This window comes from Muntiacus reevesi, chromosome 5, assembly GCF_963930625.1.
Source record: "Muntiacus reevesi chromosome 5, mMunRee1.1, whole genome shotgun sequence".
In the NCBI taxonomy this organism is placed as follows: Eukaryota; Metazoa; Chordata; class Mammalia; order Artiodactyla; family Cervidae; genus Muntiacus; species Muntiacus reevesi.
In genome coordinates, this window is record NC_089253.1 from 113,517,391 (window position 1) to 113,533,845 (window position 16,455).

Below are 16,455 nucleotides of genomic sequence, written 5' to 3' on the forward strand. Positions count from 1 at the left end.
CATACATTATGTTAGTTTCAGGTGTATAATATAGTGGTTCGACATTATATATATATATAAAATGAGATGATCATGACAATAGGTCTAGTTACTGTCACTAAAATTATACAATATTAGTTAATATACTCCCTATTCTGTAACTTATTTATTTTATTCTTTACTTTATAACTGGAGATTTGTGCCTCTTAATCAGCTTCATCTATTTTTCCCATCCCCCAGCCCATAGTAATTTTTTTAAATCATGGATTTAGACAAGTTTTAGAAGCAAGCCTAAGTAAGTACAGCTCAACCTTTCACACATTTCTATATAATTAATATAACTTCTTAGATTTTAATGAGATCTAACTCTCGGCCTATAAGGCAAGCATGACTTAATAATTTATCAATTCAGACTTCTCATCAAATGAAAAATAACATGACAAAAGTTAAGAAATAAAACATAGGAAACCAAGATATAATATATACTGTCAAATATAAACTGTCAAATATAATTGTTACCAATCTTTCCTGGTGGATCAGACAGTAAAGAATCTGCCTGCAATGCAGGAAACTTGGGTTCTGTTCCTGGGTTGGGAAGAGTCCGTGGAAGGAAATGGAAACCCACTCCAGCATTCTTGCCTGGAGAATTCCAAGGACAGAGGAATCTGCTGCAGAGTCAGACATGACTGAGTGAGTAACACTTAACTTACCTCTACAAATTTGATTACAAATTATTATAGACATTGTTAAAATCAAGTAAAGAAAGCTGAGTGCAGAAGAATTGATGCTTTTGAACTGAGGTGTTGGAGAAGACTCTTGAGAGTCCCTTGGACCGCAAGGAGATCCAACCAGTCCATCCTAAGGGAGATCAGTCCTGGGTGTTCATTGGAAGGACTGATGTTGAAGCTGAAACTCCAGTACTTTGGCCACCTAATGCGAATAGTTGACTCATTGGAAAAGACCCTGCTGCTGGGAGGGATTGGGGGCAGAAGGAGAAGGGGACGACAGAGTATGAGATGGCTGGATGGTATCACTGACTCAATGGGCATGGGTTTGGGTGGACTCTGGGAGTTGGTGATGGACAGGGAGGCCTGGCGTGCTACGGTTCATGGGGTGGCAAGGAGTCGGACACGACTGAGTGACTGAACTGAACTGAAAATCAAGTAAATGATACTTTGCTAAATAATGTACTTTCTCTTCTTATCTTTTAAGAAGAGTTGCTCTGTGAATTCCAGTTGGCAATAGAGGGTCTGTTTATTCCTATGTATAATAAAAGTGCTGCAATGGACCTGTGGTTCCCAGGTCTTTTCAGCTCTAGAATATTGAGCTTTAGTAAAAGAACAAAACAGGCCATCAGGAAGGAGTAAACAGAAATTACTAAGGCAGCCAGCCAGCCAGTATGGAAGAATCATACTCTTCCATAAACATAAATGGAAGACTGAAAATTGCTGGGGGAGTTCTTCCTGCAGAAAAACTATTAAATGTTGAATTCTTATGTTCAGTCACATACCCAGAGAAAGCTGAACTCTGAAATATACTAGTCTTTACTAGTAGTTGCTAAATGCCTCTGATACAGTATAGTCAACAGTGAAAAGGATCAGTGGGTGCAAATGTAAATTTACATTTATTTATGAATTAGAAATAATTATGCTCTAATAGATTATATCATGAACATCATGATTCACAAAAAATGAAAAGCAAGCAGCCATAAAAAGGAAAGAACTTGTGCCATTTGCAGAGATGCAGACAGACGTGGATGTTAATATGAAATTATGTAGAATCTGGGAAAACGGTGTAGATGATCTTATTAGCAAAGAAGAAATAGAAACACTGATGTAGAGAACAAATATATGGATACAAAGTGGGGAAAGGAGGGGGTGGGGTGAGCTTGGAGATTGGGATTGACATACACACACTCATATAAAACAAACAACTAATGAGAACCGACTGCATAGTACGGGGAATTCTACTACGCACTGTGGTGTCCTAATTGGGAAGGAAATCCTCGGAAGCGGGGATATATGTATATGTGTGGCTGATTCACTCCGCTGTACGGCAGAAACCACCACACACTGTAAGGCGGCTGTATCTTTGTAGAGCATTAGTCACTTAGTCATGCCTGACTCTTTGCCACCCCAGACTGTAGCCCGCCAGGCTCCTCTGTCCATGCAATCCTCCAGGCAAGGATACTGACATGGGTAACCATTCCCTTCATCAGGGCATCTTCCTGACCCAGGGATCAAACCCAGTCTCCTGCATTGCAGGCAGATTTTTTTTTACCATCTGAGCACCTAGGGAAATCAAAGGTAGCTATATTACAAATTAAAAAACAAACAAACAAAGAATCATAGGATCATAGCAACATAATAGATCTAAAGCCAAAAAATAAAAACAATAAAAAGTAAGAAATGACATATAAAAATACAAAGCAACAGGGGTTGACCTGTTTTCTTCCCATGGCAAAAGGTCTAGCTGCATGGATTTTTGTGCTCACTCCCTGAGGATGAGCACTCTGCCTCAGAGTTGTCTGAACTACCACATCACATCATCTCTTGTTGCTTTTGAGATGCTCCTAATACTTATAGCAATGTTACAACCTGTATCCCAAACATTTAGATATCACATTCCAAAATTTCCTCCTTTTGCTTTAATAACACCATGGTTTGAAGTGTATGTTTTTAAGTTTGTCTTCAAAGAAGTTCAATACAAAAATATAATTGAATTCTAATCCCATTTGGAGTAGCATTTGCAGACTTGAGAAAGGCATCAGACAGTGGGTGTCTATTAAGAGAAGTACATCTCTGTTTTCTTTGGAGATTTACAGTCTAATAGAAAGATGAGAAGGTTCAAGTTTGAGCAATACAGCTTGCTTTTTCCTGGCAAACATAAAAAAATTAAGTGAGAATCCTATCTGTAGAGACATCTAATAGCAAGAGGGAAGGCTCTAAAAAGTAAACAACTGATGTTTCCCAGATGGGGTCATCACTTTAACTTAGTGGCTAATTGTACTTGTCACAAGGTACCCAGAAGGAAAGACTATTTTTATGCATTCTACTTAACTATAGCAGTTATTTTCCAAGATCCTTTAAAAAAACTCACAATTATTTTTTTTTCCAAAGACTCTCACAAAGGGCACACATTTCCTAGGCAGCTTTTGCCACATCTTTCCCCTTGTCCACCATTTCAATCCAAAAATGCTCCCGGGGCACATAGATCTAGGATGTAAAGACTACAGGACTAGGAATAGGGTTCTACAGTTTCACAAAGACCAAAATAGGTACAGAATACGTAAATTAAGGAGACAGAGATCAGTCAACAAAAGTAGTGTTCATTCTGCTTCTCTAATTTTCTCAGCATTTGTCACTTCGAACACATTAAATTCCTTTGCAAGTTGTTTGCAAAGTATATTTCTACCATTTTTCACTATTCTTCTGTAAAATACAAATGAAATTAAAATAATGGGTTCAAAGCAGTATAATAAAATAAAACCTTAGTAATAATAACAATGTTTATTAAACTCTATCTGCTGCTGCTGCTGCTGCTAAGTCGCTTCTGTCGTGTCCGACTCTGTGCGACCCCATAGTCGGCAGCCCACCAGGCTCCCCCATCCCTGGGATTCTCCAGGCAAGAACACGGAGTGGATTGCCATTACCTTCTCCAATGCATGAAAGTGAAAAGCCAAAGTGAAGTCGTTCAGTCGTGCCTGACTCTCAGTGACCCCATGGACTGCAGCTTTAATGCCATGCAAATATTCTGTTCCCCTGTTCCCCTCCAATACTGTGGCCATGATTCTGTATTCAGGGTTCCCACTAATATACAAGATGTTTTCAGACAGCTGAGAGCAGCTACTAATAGACCAATACAATCCAGCCAGTTTCAGAGTGTTGGTCTCCTAAGGGAAATTAAAAACTAAATTTTTTCATCTTCTACAAAGAACCATAAAGTAAAAATATTTGTTCGTTTTTATCTAAGCTGGTTTATACTGTGGTCACAAATATAACACTATTTTAGGATTCCACCCACATTTTTATTTATAATTTTTGTTTTTTTTTAGTCTCAGACTATGACATTCACACTGGACTGACACATATTTAAAATAACATGTGCGCCATATTATATCATTGAAATTTGCTAAGATAAAAGAACTTAAAAGTTCCCACTAAACAAACAAATAAATAAATGAGATGTGCATGCTTAGTTGCTTAGTTGTGACGGACTCTTTGCAATCCTTAGCACTATGGCCCACCAGCCTCCTCTGTCCATGGGATTCTCCAGGCAAGGATACTGGAGTGGGTTGCCATTTCCTTCTCCAGGGGATCTTCACGACCCAGGGTCAAACCTGCATCTCCTGTGTCTCCTACATTGAGGCAGATTCTTTACCTGCTGACCCACTGGGGAAGCCTAGAGTGAGGTGAGGAATGTATTAATCAATTGGATTCTTTCACAATGTATAATATATGTATATGAAAACACCACGATGTGCACTTTAAATACCTTACAATTTTATCTGTCAATTGCACCTCAATAAAGCTGAAAAATAAATACATTAATAAACATAACTATGCATTACCATAAAACACTAAAAATTAAATAGGATATAATAACATGTGCAATACAAGGCTATTGGCTTGAAAATGGAAGACTTGTCAATTTAATTATAATTAAATATAATTGCTAATTATATTTACAAAAAGGTACAACAGGCTGGGCTTCCCAGGTTGCACTAGTGGTAACAAATCTGCCTGCCAAAACAGGAGACACAAGAGATGCGGGTTTGATCCCTGGGTGAAGAAGATGCCCTGCAGGAGGGCATGGCAACCCTCTCCAGTATTCTTGCCTGGAGAATCCCATGGACAGAGGAGCCTGGCGGGCTACAGTCTATTGGGTCTCAAAGAGCTGGACACCACTGAAGTGATAGCACACACGCACAACAGCCTCAGATTAACATAGCACAAGTATAATTTTATTTTTAAATTGGGGTACAGTTGCTTTACAACGTTGTGTTAGTTTATGCTATACGATGAAGTGAACCAGCTATACACATACACACACACACACACACATCTCCCCACCCTCTTGGACCTCCCTCCTACACCCTCCCCATCCCATCCCATCCCACTCATCTAGGTCAACAGAGAGCACAGAGCTGAGCCCCCTCGCTATCTAGCAGCTTCCCACCTGCTATCTGCTTTGCACATGGCACAGCACATATGTCAATTCCAATCTCCCAATTCATCCCACACCACCGTGTGTCCACACACCCATTCCCTATGTTCGCATCTCTTTTCTTGCCTTGCAAATAGGTTCATCTCTACCATTTTTCTATATTCCACATATACGCATTAATACACGATATTTGTTTTGCTCTTTCTAACTCACTTCACTCTGCATGACATCCCTATGTCTCACTTTCTGCTACATTAAAGCTCTTTCCACTTCTACTTATGCAAACTATATCTGTGACATTAATGAAAGGTGGATAGGACAAAAGCTTGTTGTCCAACATAGACCTACAAACGTCCGAGATTCTTCTCTCTGCATTTTGCTAATCAGAATACAAAAAGATCTCCATCTTTTCCCATCCAGCACAGAGATGTGAATGTACTGTTTTTGACCAAAAGCAAATCTTTGCTTCTAGAAACATCCCTGTCTTCAAAGATACTATACATTCCCCAGAAAGAAGGGTTTTGCCAAGTTAAACTGTAATTAACAAATAATAAAAACAGATGCCTTCTCTGAAATTTTTATAAAGCTACACGACATATTTTCTTTTCAGATAATATTTAAGTAAGAAGTTTGAGTCAAAAAAGAAGAAAGAGTAAGCAACTCGAAAGTATAAAACCCTCCTAAAATTAAATTAGGCTACTTAGTCTATTCTGGGACGTTTACTAGCACATTCCTACTATAATGATTATGAGCATGTTTTTCTAACACTTCAAACTTATTTTTTTAAAGAAACATTTAGATTTTTTAGGAGCTGGTCAAAATGATGCATGACAGAGAATTACTACATTACTTTTACCACTATTACTACAATTTATTTAACACTAGAGTTAGAACAATAATGTGTATGTGTATGCTAGTCATGTCTGACTCTTTGTGACTCCATGGACCCTAGCTTGCCAGGCTCCTCTGTCCATGGTATTCTCCAGGCAAGGATAGTGGAGTGGGTTGCCATTTCCTCCTCCAGGGGATCTTCCCAACCCAGGGATCAAACCCACGTCTCCCAAGTCTCCTCCACTGGCAGGTAGATTCTTCACCACTGAGCCACTGGGGCAGCCCCTGAACAGTAACAATAATGAGAAAATATAATAGGAAAAGAGAAATGAAATGATATAAGATCTAAGAGATAAAACAATAAAGCAAACAGCAACAGAAATAACATACATAGAAAAAGGAAACACATCTTAAAATCATGAATTTTAAAATATGGATAAATTGCTAAAAAGATTAAAAACACTGATGTTAGAACTGAAAATTACAGGAGATAAATATCTTAGAGAAAAGAAGGTTTTAAGTAGCTCAGCACATCTTCCAAAGTTTGAGGTGTTTCTAAAACTAAAATATGAGAGTGACATTAGCAAGATGGTAACTAGCTTGTTCCTGGCTTTGCTCCCTGCTCACAAGAAGGAAAACTAGCAACTATTCAAGGACAAGACGCCACTGAGAGAATCCTAGGACATGGGAGTGGGGCTGAAGCACCCTGGGACCCCAGACACCAAGGCAGACTGCATTAGAAGGATGGATGTTAGCTGAACTGACTGTGGTGATCATGTCATTGCATGATCTATGTAAATCAAACCATCCTGCTGCTACCCCTTGAACATACCCAGTGATGTATGTCAGTGATCTCTCAATAAAACTGGGAGGAAAAACTAAGATATGGAAAGGCCTAGTAAAAAGAGCAAAGATAATTTAAACTTGATTCTTGTACCACTAAAAAAATAAATAAGAGGCAGATAAGTGGTTTCTGAAATTAGAGTGGTGCTATAACACTCTGAACAGACAGTAATTTAAATTTCTTTTATAGAATGAAAAATAAATATTCAACTGTACCCTTTTGCTGACCTTCACTGTCATGGAATGATCTCTTTTTTTAATTTTTTTGGCTCTGTCACTGTTATGGATGAAACTGTTTTCCAAAAATACATGCTGAAGTCCCGACCCTGGCACTTTGAAACATGAGTTTATTTGGAAATAAGGCCCTTGGCAGATACAATTAGTTATGATGAATTCATACTGGAGTAGAGTGGGCTTTTAATCTGATGTGTCTTTATAAGAAGAGGGAAATTCAGTCACAGCAACTGGGACACAGGGAGAACATGATATGATGACGAAAGCAGAGATGAAGTGATGCAGCTACCACCCAAGGACCAGCAGGGACTGATGCTCTCCGCCTCCAGAAGCTGGGAGAAGCAAGGGAGGATTCTACCAGTCTCAGAGGGACCCTGCCCCTACTGGCACGCTGACTTTGAACTTCTATAACAGAATGAATTTCTTTTGTTTAAAGGCACCCAGTTTGTGGTACTTTCTTATGACAGCCCTGGGAAATGAAGAGAGTCACTGTGTTGTCTGCAAACCCAAGAGAAAAAGTTTAACTGAAGGAGAAGGGTTAGGAGAGCAGTATACCTCCAAAAACTTACCTGCCACGTAGTCGCCAAAGCCGATGGTGGTTAAGGTGATAACCACAAAATAAATGGCATCCAGGGCACTCCAGCCTTCTATGTGCTTGAAAATGACTGCGGGCAGAGCGACGAAGAGGACACAGCCAAACAGAATAAAGATGATGGTTGAGATGATGCGTATCTTGGTTTGACTAACATTCCACTTCTAGGGACGAGAGAGGGAGAGAGAGGGGGCGGGGCAAGAGAGATACTAAGAGGGAGAAATTGACTGAGATCGATTATTGATGTACCTGCAAAGCTAACCTATATATACTGTTTAAATTATTTTTTATTGGAGTATAGTTGCTTTACAACGTTATGTTCGTTTCTACTGTAGAACAAAGTGAATCAGCTATACACACACACACACACACACACACACCACTTCTTTTTTAGATTTCCTTCCCATTTAGGTCACCATAGAGCTCTGAGGAGAACTCCCAGAGCAATACAGTAGGTTCTCATTAGTTATCTATTTCATGCATATAACCTATACACACTGTTATCAGCAAATTAGCAAATGAGAATGGCATCTTATTCTTTTATAATTAATTTTCAATTGTCTTTACTTAAATATATTAGGTATAATATGAATAACTGAAAACAACCAATGCTAATAATGATGCTACTTTACTTTTATATAGCTTTGCAACAGGTCAAATACTTTCTAAAGTACATAACATTTGCTCAGAGAACAAAATTTCAGATTTACATCATTCTTTGTTTACCTGAACTACTTTTGAAATGTTTCTATTCTACAAGCAAACAACTGATTTCGGGCCAAAGACAACCTAGAAATATATGAAAATTGAGAAAACTGAAGCATAAACATCCACTGTTGATAACTGATAAAATCATTAACTTCATGGAAACTTTTTCCCTCTCCTACCACATTTTCCTATCATTGTTCAATTGATTAAAGCAAAATACTAGCAGACTTAAAGTCCACAGTTGATTCCCATGTGAACTAGACAAGCCATTTCACTATTCTATGACCTTAAGCTATACAACTAAATATACAAGACATGATATGTAGACAACGATAAGTCTTCAACACCTCTAAGCTAGAGCTGCCCTCAGAGAACCCACACTGTTTCACCTCTGAATTTAATATGAAACATGTGTGCATTCATGTATGCATGCTAGGTCGCTTTAGTCATGTCTGACTCTTTGCAACTCTATGGACTATAGCCCGCCAGGCTGCTCTGTCCCTGGCATTCTCCAGGCAAGAATACTGGAGTGGGTTACTTGCTCTCCTGCAGGGGATCTTCCCAAACCAGGGATCGAACCCATATCCCCTGCAGTTCCTACATTGCAGGCATTATCTTTAAACTGCTGAGCCACCAGAAAGTCCCAATATGAAATATATCTAATGTTAAAATGGGAATTATAATTTCAATTGAAAATCTAACACTCCGTGGTCTTATTTCATCAATAATTAAATACTTGAACTTTTTATGAAAAGATAAAACATTATCAAATAAAAAATAAAACAATATTAGTGACAGAAGTAACAAATCATCTATAATCTCACTCTCTAACAGAATTATTTTCTTCATTCATAACTTTCAATAATAAAAGCTTGTCATCATGGTATTATTATTATTTTTGACTTAAAATTCTAAGAGCATTTTCATTTATTTTTTCTACTGAATATCATATGCCCATGAACATCTTCATTATATTATTTTTGGTCCTACTAAATTACATACCTTAGTTAAATTTCTATCAGCAACATTATTAAAATAAGTTATAAGATCCCCTTTATCATGTTAGCTGTATATTATTCAATCCTTCAGCAAAGGGTTAAGGTTTACTAGCTATGTTAAGATTTCACTTAGAATATCTCTAAATCTCTAAAGTAATGCTTCATCATTAGTACTATTATTCATATAAATGGCAAAATGGAGATTTAAGGGTAAAATAATTAGCTTAAGTGAATATAGCTAGGATACAATACATCTGGAATTTGAGCCCAGGACTGTCAGATTTCTACTTCTGTATATTTTGCTTTTTCTCATTCATTAATATATTCATTCAGAGAAGTATAAAAACAACTATACAGTGAATTATTTGCAAAAAGAAGTTCATGTAAATTGTTATAGAAAACCCAATAACTTACATCTAACTATATGTGAGGTGAATAGAAAAGTTATAATATTTTTGAAAAATGAGACAATTAACACATGCAGTTAAATGGCTATCATACTCACAATAAATGTATCTTCCACTTTTGCAATTCCTTTTCCAAATATGGTCCCTAGTTGATCTCCAACTCCAGCCAACAGAAAGCCAAAGAGGGGAATTCCCAGTAAGGCATAGATGATACAGAATATTTTCCCCCCTTCTGTGCGTGGTGAGATGTTTCCAAATCCTAAAAATACAAAGAAGAATAAGAATTCAGTTGTTTAGAAATGAGTAATAGTTTAAAACATATGACCTCAAACTTGCTTCAGAAATTTCCAAATATTATAAGACACCAATCCTAGATTTCAACTAATTAAGAATCCCTTTATACCACACAAGCTTTTAATGCAAAATCTTCTTAAAAACAAGCACTCTAACAATCTTCAAAGTATAGCTAATGTTCCAATAAAACTAGATGATGAAAACTGAGGGAGTAACACACACAATAAAGTCAATGTTTTCATTCAATTTACTTCTACCTCCCTATGCTGCTAATGCAGTTGACTACAAAGCTTTTGTTGCCATTTATTAAGTGTGTATTGCCTTAAGAGTATTCAAATATGCTTAAATTATTAAACATTTAATAACAACTTAAAAAATTTTTTTTCATTCAAGTACCTACCAAAAAGCAGTAAATGAAAACTTAAAATTATCAAACCCGTGAATTACAAATTAGCATTTGCCATCTACATTTACAAGGATTAAATCATGTGCAGCTGTTACTGCTGATTTTCAAAATCCCCTGCAAGAAGTTCACAGTAGAGAGCAGAAATGAAGTGCTCTGTGCTCTGAGGAAATCTGGCAGAACAGGTCTGCATATAGTTAGACATTTCCAGGAGCCAATTTTACGAACCAAATTTTTGTATCTTTTCATGTCTAGAAAAGCACTAAAATCTTTAAATCTTTCATGGTGATGAGTACTCCTTGTGACTAGCAGAAACTTTCTGCAAAAAAATAATGTTCTTAATTCCATATTCTCCCCTTTCACCAAAATCACATATATACTGACCTTCCCCCCTACCTCTTTGGAGCAGCTTCTCGAAGCTATCTGAAAGGCTCCATGGCTATCATCCTCATTTTGCCCCCAAATAAAACTTAACTTGCAACCCTTGTGTTGTGTGTGTTTTTAGTCAACAATTTTTTTTTTTTTAGCCTCCAGTTCAAGAGCTGCCTTACTGCTTCTCAGACCCACTGACTGTTTGGGGAACATGATGTAAGCTGTCTACGCATTTAACTCGTTTACCTTCCTATGCATTTACCTTGCATCTGCTCTTGTCTACTAATGCTTTGGAAAGATGAGCATCAAGGCAATATATACAAATGTCCATCCAGGGCGTGTGTGAAAAAGGCCCAGAAGTCTTGTATCAAGGTAATTTGAAGAAGGAAAAGGCCATCGCAAAAGTCAGGTAGAATGTTTAACCTGGACTGTTTGGAAGAGTGTAGCATTTCTTTACACCATCCAAGATGGAACTCAACCATCTCAATCCTGTCTTCTATTCTATCATCAACAAGCAGAATACCAATAACAAGAGAGACCTGCTAAATCAGGAGGGTGGATTGTTTTGACCTGGGTTCTCTGATTATTCCAGAGAGTCCTGCTAAGATCTAACACTTTTTTTTTATTGTCTCTCCAGATGAACAACCATGTGACCTGAAGTAGGGCAAGCATCTGAGTTATCCCATATCATCCCATTTTCTCTTTCTGCAGAAGAGGATAAATATCTTCAGAGTTACATCCATGAGAAGTAACCTACCACCAGCAAGGATCAAGGATCAAAAAGAAAAGATACAATTAAAAGAAATACTGACTGCGGCATCACTAAAAACAGGCTCTACCGTTTGAAAAATAAAAAGCCTAAGCATCAGAGGGCTCAATTTGATCTGCCCCACATGGGTTAAAAGGACATTAGAAATAAGACTCCCAATTTTTCAGCCATCACTGACAGATTTGGCCAGAAGTAACCAGAACATCTTCAGAAAAGGGGACAAAGGATTTCCTCAGAAATCCTGTTTATGTCACGAATGAGATGGCCCCCAATCCAAAGAATTCTAGATGTAAAGAGAGTCGATCTACCTTTCCTTGATCAAAAGACAGAGACCAGTTCCTTGTGGCATCTCTATACTTCATCTTTATTATCTCCAAAGTTGGCAGATGGGAGAATGAAAGGAGAAGGGTTGATGAAGTCTGACATGACTCTACTGGGAGTCTCTTTCTGCTTCATCTTCCAAACATGAACCTTCTCTCCATAACATTATGCTGAGCTCTCCTGCTGAACCCGTGCCTTGGAGGTGGAAGCCCTCATACAGTCACCCAGTGCGCGCGCGCGCACACACACACACACACACACACACACACACTCACACACACGGCCACTGAGCAGTTTTCTGACATAAAGGACGTGCCAACAATGCCCCAGACATTTGCCCGAGTGAGAGGATCACGTGGCTGTTCAGGGGATGTTCCTTGTGTTTTCTTCCTTCTTTCCCAGAAAACAAGAGTAGTCTTCACTCCACGCATTTACCACATCTTAAGCAATGAATAGATCCTAGTAAAATGACTTGATACTATTAATGGACTTATGAAAAGTATCTATTGACTCTAAGCAATACAGCATGCCAAGCTTGTAAAAAGATTAATTTTAGTGGTTGTCTGGACTTCCTGACTCTTTCCCTTGGTTAGTCAGCAGCATCTTCCTTGCCTCAGGGTGAAACAGACTGTTTTGGCAAGAAGAAAATGGAAAAGAAACAATATTAAGTTTTGTTGTAACTCCTAAATTAAGGTGTTCACACTCAAAATGCTTCGCCTGAGGAGAGCAGCTGTCAGTTTATAGCATCACATATGCTTGGCAAGAAAGTTAAAGGACTGGCAGTTGATCCAGCTTCCAAAGAGCTTAAGGGAACAGACTAGATTGAAGATTGAAGGGGCCTGACTGTGGAGGAGGTTGGGTGGGGCAGAAACCAGAGGACAGGACCTGGGAGGAGGAGAGGGTCCCACGGTATCTTGACCCTATCTTGAGAGATCAATGGTTAATTTCTCAGGAATTCTATAAGTCAGTTGACTTCACATTGATAGTCTGAAATCAACTACAGTAGACATATTTACACCTTAGAAATTGCCAAGCACTACAATTTAGGACTTCTCCCTTTTCAGCTACTTAATATTGACCAATACAGTACAGAATAAGAGCCAAATTTAGGGGACTGTACATAGTCTGTGCTAGAGATCTGAATGGAAGCCAAACCAATGCCTCTAGGCCAACCGCTGACATTTATAGAAATATATCATCAGAACAGCTACCATCTGGCCTTCACATCACTTTCAGGGAAGGGCCTTCTGCAGAAAGCTGCCTTGGGTCCATTGTTAGTGGAATACCTACAGGAGGCCCATATACGCCACCCACATCTGAATAGCTCCAAGTGAACATGTCACTTTTATGACAGAATTTATTAATACTACAAATAAATAAGACCCTTTTCAAACACTTTGCACACTTGCAATTACATATTTGTAACAACTGATTTAATATCTATTATATACATATTCCACACTTGACTATGAGTTCCATGAGTGTAGAGATTGATTTATTATAGATATATATTTATTATTCCATGAGTTTATCATTTATGAGTTCCATGAGTACAGAGGTTGATTTATTATTTACATATGTTAATAATAAATAATGATGTAAAAAAACAGACTGCATGAAGCACAAGCTGGAATCAAGATTGCAGGGTGAAATATCAATAACCTCAGATATGCAGATGACACCACCCTTATGGGAGAAAGCAAAGAGGAACTAAACAGTCTCTTGATGAAAGTGAAAGAGGAGAGTGAAAAAGCTGGCTTAAAACTCAACATTGAAAAAATGAAGATCATGGCATCCAGTCCCATCACTTCATGGCAAATAGATGGAGAAACAATGTAAACCGTGACAGACTTTATTTTTGGGGGCTCCAAAACCACTACAGCCATGAAATTAAAAGACACTTGCTCCTTGGAAGAAAAGCTATGATCAACCTAGACCACACATTAAACAGCAGAGACAATACTTTGCCGACACAGGTCTATACAGTCAAAGCTATGGTTTTTCCTGTGGTCATGTATGGATATGAGAGTTGGACTATAAAGAAAGCTGAGCTCCAAAGAACTGATGCTTTTGAACTGTGGTATTGGAGAAGAAGACTCTTGAGAGTCCCTTGGACTGCAAGGAGATCAAACCAGTTCATCCTAAAGGAAATCAGACCTGAATATTCATTGGAAGGACTGATGCTGAAGCTGAAGCTCCAATACTTTGACCACCTGATGGGAAGAACTGGTGCAGTGGAAAAGACCCTGATGCAATAAATATTTTGCAACAGTTTTCAGTACAAATTGATGGAATTTTATAAAAGTAATAAAAGAAAGTAAAGAACCAATAATAGCTGAGAATATTTGGGGGAAAATGAGGTAGGAAATTTTGCTCTACATGACGTATGTGCTGTGCTGTGCTTAGTCGCTCAGTCATATCTAATTCTTTGCAGTCCCGTGGACTATAGCCCACCAGGCTCCTCTGTCCATGGGGATTCTCCAGGCAAGAATACTGCAGTGGGTTACCATCCCCTCCTCCAGGGGATCTTCTCAACCCAGGCATGCAACCCAGGGCTCCCACATTGCAGGCAGATTCTTTACCATCTGAGCTACCAGGGAAGGCCCTACATGATATCTACTATACAGCTATTAAAAAAGCAATCTGATTAACAATCTGTATAATTTCTTATAATTCTTTAAAAGTGATAAATAGAAAATAATTCTTATCATGACAAAGGGTGTCTATCTCAAAACATTCAACATCATATTTAATATTAAAGGACAATAAAAGGAATCCCCTTACAGTCAGGGGGGAAAATATCCATGTGACAATTTGCTTTTTTTTATTATTCTGAAAGTTCTAACAGACATAATGGCAGTAAACATATGAAAGGAATGATTATTATAAAGAAGACAAATATATTAGTTGTAGGTGGAATTAAATATCTAGCAAATACAGGAGAATATTAAAAATTATCAAATGGGAAAAAAGCTCAGGAAAATAGCTGAATATGTGATAAATATGCAGAAACCAACAGCATTATACACAATCTCAAATTCGCTAATTGAAATGGAAAAATACCTTATTTTTAATATAAGGGAATTATGAAATACCTAAAAGTAATCTCATCAAGACATATGGAAGAGCTTTAGAGAACAGTTTGGGCTAGTGTAGAGTGAAATGCAACAAAAAAGAAAAGAACAGAAAAGACAAGAATAAGGTTAGACATAGCACCTTTTTAAAAGCATCATAAATTCAAAGTTGAATAATTATACAATTAATAAGGCTGAGAAAATTGATTACTATTTTGAAGGACTATTCACCTTATATAAAAATAAGTACCATGCAGATGAAAGATACAAATAAATCAACCAAACTAAACTACTTCCCTATTGATCCCCTCTGATTGTTTCTTCTTTTGCCTCAAATGCAAACCTTCCCCCCTCCCACAACTCTTCACCTGGTTGATCCTTAAGATTCCATCATTACTTAGGTTAGAAATTAATTTCTCCAAGAAGCCTTTCTTGAGCCCTCACTACATAGCCCCAAGGTTGGGCATGGTCCCCTCCTGTACACACATTCCCTTTATCCTGAGAATCATCTCACTGGATTGTAACCGCCAGTTTCATAAGGAGAAGTTCTGTGAGGGACCATTTCTTGGTCCTCATTGTAGCCCTAGTTTTTCCTTTGGACATCTAAAGTAAACAGATTCCGGGATCCCCTGGTGGTCTAGCTGGTTAAGACTCCATGCGTCCACTGAAGGGAGCATGGGTTTGATCCTTAGCTGGGGGACTAAGATCCTGCATGCTGAACTCACAGTAGGACCAAATAATAGCTAAGATAACATTTAAACAAGAACAACAACGAAAACACGGCTCAATTCTAAAAAATAAAATTTTTTAAAGATATATTCTTCCTGAAACTCCCGTTCTACTCTCTGCGCCTCGCTGCAGCCCTCTCTTCTTTCTGTTCAGGCAGTTTCCATTTTTCAAACGTTGGCGATTTCAAGAGTACTTGACTCACTCAGAGCTTAGACCTAAAGTGCCTTCAAACAGCTGGTTTGCTGTGGCTCTCATGAAATGGTGGGGCTGTGGAAAGATGTTCACAAAGGAATCCTTCTCCTGACTTTCGTTATTCCTTCCAAATCTCCTCTGTGCCTAAGTTGTTAGCTGAGGTTTCGCTTTATTGTGTTGACTTCTGACTAGTACTTTTCCTTTAAAAATAATCAGATTAGCATGTTTAACTTCCCTCCTCTGGTAATTCAGGATTCTGTTCTCAGCGGATGACCAGCAGATAACGACCACGTTCACTCACTTTGTCACGCCGTATTTTAAAAGGAATTTTAATCAGAGGACAATTGCTTTGCAAATGCTGCGCTGGTTCCTGCCATACAACATGAAGCAGCCACATGTGTGTGTGAGCCACAAAGCCACACACGTGTGTACACACACGTCGCAGAGCGCTGGGGTGGCTCTCCGTGTTATTCGATAGTCTCCCACTGGCTGCCTGTTTTACACACGGTACTGTAAATCCCGTAAGATCCCAAAGCCATATAG

General features: G+C 38.2%; 1 protein-coding gene across 3 annotated transcripts in view; it reads right to left on the reverse strand.

The window, feature by feature from the left end:
• Positions 1-16,455, reverse strand: part of KCNK2 (potassium two pore domain channel subfamily K member 2) — a 120,031-nt gene that overhangs the window by 44,107 nt on the left and 59,469 nt on the right. For all 3 annotated transcript variants that reach the window (XM_065937211.1, XM_065937210.1, XM_065937209.1), the window contains exons 4-5: positions 9,857-10,017; positions 7,623-7,809 (exon numbers count right to left, since the gene is read on the reverse strand). In XM_065937211.1, the coding sequence (XP_065793283.1) occupies positions 7,623-7,809; positions 9,857-10,017 (348 nt within the window). The remainder of the gene's footprint in view (positions 1-7,622; positions 7,810-9,856; positions 10,018-16,455) is intronic.